The 4,975-nt window shown below is 56.5% G+C and overlaps 1 protein-coding gene across 1 annotated transcript in view; it reads right to left on the bottom strand.

Moving 5' to 3' along the window:
- Window positions 1-3,530, bottom strand: part of LOC102038357 (calcium/calmodulin-dependent protein kinase type IV-like) — a gene marked incomplete at both ends in the record, with an annotated part of 10,564 nt that extends 7,034 nt beyond the window's left edge. The window contains 3 exon segments of the mRNA XM_031063272.1: window positions 3,020-3,082; window positions 3,344-3,466; window positions 3,468-3,530. Of these exon segments, the coding sequence (XP_030919132.1) occupies window positions 3,020-3,082; window positions 3,344-3,466; window positions 3,468-3,530 (249 nt within the window).
- Between the last annotated feature and the right edge of the window lie 1,445 nt (window positions 3,531-4,975).

The raw sequence follows: 4,975 nt of genomic DNA, 5'->3' as shown, positions 1-4,975 counted from the left end.
GAGCACCAGGGAGGGTGGAAAGGGTTAATTCAGTGCAAACATTTCCTTCCTCTGTTTCTTTGGCTTTCCCCCACTCTTGGTTTGTTTTCCCCTGGATTTTCTTTAACTTTTCACAGCAGCCCCACTTCCTTAGCACGGATTAAAGATGAATCTGGGAATGTGCAGAGCCCTGATCCTCTTCACATCTCTGAGCTTGCTTGGCAGAGAAGGAGCTCCTTGAGAGCTTTGGAATTTTGCAGCTCCACGGGCACCTCGGGGTCCTGTGGAGTGGGAGCAGCTCCAGCTGCATCCCATGGGATGGATCCTGATCCTGCACACCTGGGGTGGATCCTGCACACCTGGGATGGATCCTGATCCTGAACACCTGGGATGGATCCTGATCCTGAACACCTGGGATGGATCCTGATCCTGCACACCTGGGATGGATCCTGATCCTGCACACCTGGGATGGATCCTGAACACCTGGGACGGATCCTGATCCTGCACACCTGGGATGGATCCTGATCCTGAACACCTGGAATGGGATGGATCCTGAACACCTAGGATGGATCCTGATCCTGCACACCTGGGACGGATCCTGCACACCTGGGATGGATCCTGATCCTGAACACCTGGGGTGGATCCTGCACACCTGGGATGGATCCTGCACACCTGGGGTGGATCCTGATCCTGCATACCTGGGATGGATCCTGAACACCTGGGATGGGATGGATCCTGATCCTGCACACCTGGGGTGGATCCTGCACACCTGGGATGGATCCTGCACACCTGGGGTGGATCCTGCACACCTGGGATGGATCCTGCACACCTGGGGTGGATCCTGCACACCTGGGATGGATCCTGCACACCTGGGGTGGATCCTGCACACCTGGGATGGATCCTGCACACCTGGGGTGGATCCTGCACACCTGGGATGGATCCTGCACACCTGGGGTGGATCCTGCACACCTGGGATGGATCCTGCTCCTGCACACCTGGGAGGGGATGAGGGAGAGCCAGACACACCCTGTGGTGTCACAGCCACTCTGGGATCAAGGCTCTGGAAATGTCCTGCAGCAGAAGAGGCACCAAACCCTTGTTTTCCTCCTGACTTTTTGTGATTCGGCTCCCACACGAGCCCTTTGTGCCTCCACAGCCCATCTGGAATTAACAATTCTCTCTTAAAGCGACGTCCAAATGCAATTTTTTTCCTTTTTTTTTTTTCCCCACGCGAATTTCATGGGGCTTTAATCATTCCCTTCCCAGGCTGGGTGACAAGCCTTGATCCCCTGCGGGGTGAGAGACACTATGTGGCAGCTTATTGCATTATAATAATACACAGAGCACTATAATTTTCCTATTAACTTCAAAAGTTTACAATCCTATTATCAGCCTCTGCCGAGGTCGGTGCTGCACGATAGCGGCAATAATGGAGCAGAGCAGCTCCTCTTCAAACACCACTTGAACCTGGGGATGAGCAGAACCCCATGCAAACCTCGGGGATTTAAATATTCCAACGGGATGGATCCTCCTCTGTGGCTCTGAGGAGAGGGGAAGGTGAAAATTGGATTTTCTGCGGTGTTCCTGATAACACATCAGAGAGGAGCCTCTTCCCATCCACCTGGGCTGCTCCAAGAATGTGATTCCCATCCTGGCTCATCCCTGTGTCTGCCCAGATGTCCTGGGATGGGGGAAATGTCTCCATTCGAAGCACCAAATTGTTCCAAAAACACTGAAACACCCCAAAACGGGCCCACACCGAGCTGGCTGTCAATAATGGAGCAGAGCAGCTCCTCTTCAAACATCACTTGAACTTGGGGATGAGCAGAACCCCATGGAAACCTCGGGGCTGGATCCTCCTCTGTGGCTCTGAGGAGATGGGAGGGTGAAATGTGGATTTTCTGTGGTGTTCCTGAGAGAAGCCTCTTCCCATCCACCTGGGCTGCTCCAAGGGTGTGATTCCCATCCTGGCTCATCCCTGTGTCTGCCCAGATGTGCTGGGATGGGGGAAATGTCTCCATGGAAGAAGCTGAAGCACCAAATAGCCCCAAAACTATTGAAATACCCCAAAATGAGCCCACGCTGAACTGGCTGAGAGGTTTAGAGACAACCTGTCCGCAGTGCTTTGTCCTCGTTATCTTTGGTTTTGGGATGTTTGGGATTTCTCTTGGCTTCATCTCTTGGTGTGAAGGTTTTGGGTTTCTCAAGAGTGCAAAACTCCGAGGATGGGCTGGGAGCAGCCGTGCCCAGGGTTTGAGGGATGCTGCAGACACTGGCAAGACAATGTCCCAGTGATGTCCCTGTTAGGTCCTGATAATGTCCCAACGATGTCCCAGTGATGTCCCAACGATGTCCCAACGATGTCCTGACCACAATCCCAACAGGAGCAGGGCCTGTCCCAACCCTCAGCCCCACAGCAACTCCCAGGTGGCTTTTTCTGTGTCATTCCCTTGACTCAGGTGTTCTCCAAGATCCTTTTGCAATTTCCCGGTGGAACCATGCAGTCGGGAATGAGACTTTTTTGGGAGGCCCCTGGCATTCCAGAGGGGCTCTGCTGGCCCTGGCTGGATTAGATCAGCTCCAACCCTGCTCCTGTTATCCCTGGAGTGCTGAGTGTGCAGGACACAGCCCCAACCCTGCAGGCCTGGCCTCCCTTTTATCTCCTCTTCATTCCAGCCAGGCAATTTTCCGTGGGATTCATTTGATCTCCTCGATGGAAATTGCCTGTCTGGTGGAAATCTCAAGCCAGGGCGTGGGAAGGGGGAGGACAGGGGGAGGTCCTCTGCCTTGGATATCAGAGCTGGGAGCTCAAAGGAGCTGCAAGGAGCAGGAATTTCATGGGGCAGAGAGAGGGGCATCACCTGGATGCTGTGAGTGAGGCAGGGAGGGTTTTCCATGGGGTGACGCCTTCATTCTACACCAAGACAAGATGAGGACAAGGACATTCCAGCCTTTCCCTCTGCACCAGGCTGAGCTAAGGGCAAAGCCACCCCCAGCAGCCAAAGGGAGGTGGCAGCTGTGTCCCCAGGGTCCTACTCACGATGTTGGGGTGCGAGAGGCGCAGCAGGACCCCAATCTCCGTCCTCACGATCTTTTTGTCGATCTGGGAAGAAGAGTTTGTGTCACCTGCGCTGCCAGGCCTGCCTCTGCCTCCCCACATCACACCCAGCACATTTTATGTCTATCCCAGAGCCCTCCCCCACCCCAAATCCCATTTTTGTCCATGTGGGACCCCCAGACTGTGGGAGTGATGCCCGGTTGCCAGCCCTATGCCCATCCTGGTGCCAAGGGGCAGGAGAGGAGAGACACCAGCACCCTCCCCCAGCTCCCTGATGCCCCACTTCCCATCCCCAGCCCCTCTCACCGTTTTCTTCAGGATTTTGGCAGCGTAGGGATCCCCTGTGCCCTTCTCCTGGCAGCTGAACACCACCGAGGTGGCTCCCCTGGAGGGCAGAGGGGTGTGAGGCTGGCACAGAGCTGGGGGTCCTGCTCCCCCTGTGCCCCCCACCAGCACCTTTGGCAGTGCCAGGCCCTGGGAGCTCGGCGTGGATTCATTCCACTCTTCGTGGATCCTGCTTTTCATGGATCTCCCTCCTCCTGCATCTCCCAATTCCCGAATTCCCTTCCTGTACCCCTCCCCTTCATCCCCACATCCCCCAATTCCTGAATTCCCCTGCTGTACCACTCCCCTTCATCCCCACCCCACATCCTTCCATTCCTGAATTCCCTTCCTGTACCCCTCTCCTTCATCCCCACATCCCCCAGTTCCTGAAATCCCCTCCTATCCTCATCCCATATCCCCTTCCTCCTGCATCCCCCAGTTCCTGAATTCCCTTTCTATACCTCTCCCTTTCATCCCTTCCTCCCATCTCCCAGTTCCTGGATTCCCTTCCTGTACCCCTCTCCTTCATCCCCACCCCACATCCCCCCCCTCCTCCTGCACCCCCTCCCGCATCCATCCCGGCTTTTCCAAGTCTATTTTAATTAAACCCGAGTCCTACAGGGGGTTTAAATCCTTAAGCGGCTTTCACGACGGGACGGAGCCGCCGTGTCCCCGCTCGCAGCCTCTCGGCGACAGCAGCGACACTGCCGGGGCTCCATCCCAGCCCATCCCCGTCACCGACACCGCCAGGTGACACCGCTGGGGTGACACCGCCACCGCCACCGCGCCCCCGCAGCCCACGGCGATCTCAGCTCGAGTTAATCGCGTTTCCCGAGCGCTGGACGGTGAAATCAGCGCTCCCGGCCATTCCGGCGCTCATTTGTAATTCCATCTCTCCCTGCCTGGCTCCTGGAGCAGATTAATTCCTGCCCCCGAGCCATCGGCCGCGTTTTACCGCACTTTGGCTCCGCCGCCAACTGGGACGGAGCTCAGGCTGTGCCTGGAGGTGCCCGGCAAGATGAGAGCCCCAAAACCAGCGATTTTCACACCAAAACCTCCCCTGAGCTCACCAACATCCCCCCAGGCAGCTCCCGGGTGCTCTCCTGAATGAGGGATTTGTCTCCAAACCCAGAGCAGATTTTGCATCACCCTCATCCGGCTGAACTCGGGAACGGCGTTCCCATGGCAACGGCAGCGCTGGGTACCAGTCCGGGATGCTGCGGGACCCACGAGCCCCAGCCCCGCCCAGCTCCAAAATTTCCTCCCTTTTGCCAAACATTCTCCGGGAAACTTCAGTTTACACATAAAAACTGATTTGGAAACCGATTGTTGCAGCCGGGAGGGGCGGCCACCACCTGCTGCAGCTCAGGAAAAACGGCAAAAGCTGCAATTTGACCCCAAAATGGCATCGCTGCTGCTGCGACCGCCACAACAACGCCACGGGGTTATCCTTGGAATTTCCCAGCTGGGCTGGACACGGGGCAGGACCCTCCACCCCCTGTCCAGAGCTGAATCCCAGCCAGGATCTGTCGCCTCTCACCCTCCCTGCACTTTTTTTCCGCACGGCCAATTCGCAGCCCGATTGCCGCCGCTAACGAGATCGTTTAGGAGCGC

This window comes from Geospiza fortis, unplaced genomic scaffold, assembly GCF_000277835.1.
Source record: "Geospiza fortis unplaced genomic scaffold, GeoFor_1.0 scaffold241, whole genome shotgun sequence".
Classification (NCBI taxonomy): Eukaryota; Metazoa; Chordata; class Aves; order Passeriformes; family Thraupidae; genus Geospiza; species Geospiza fortis.
Note: the sequence above shows the minus strand (reverse complement) of the source record. Positions and strands in the feature narration are given on the sequence as shown.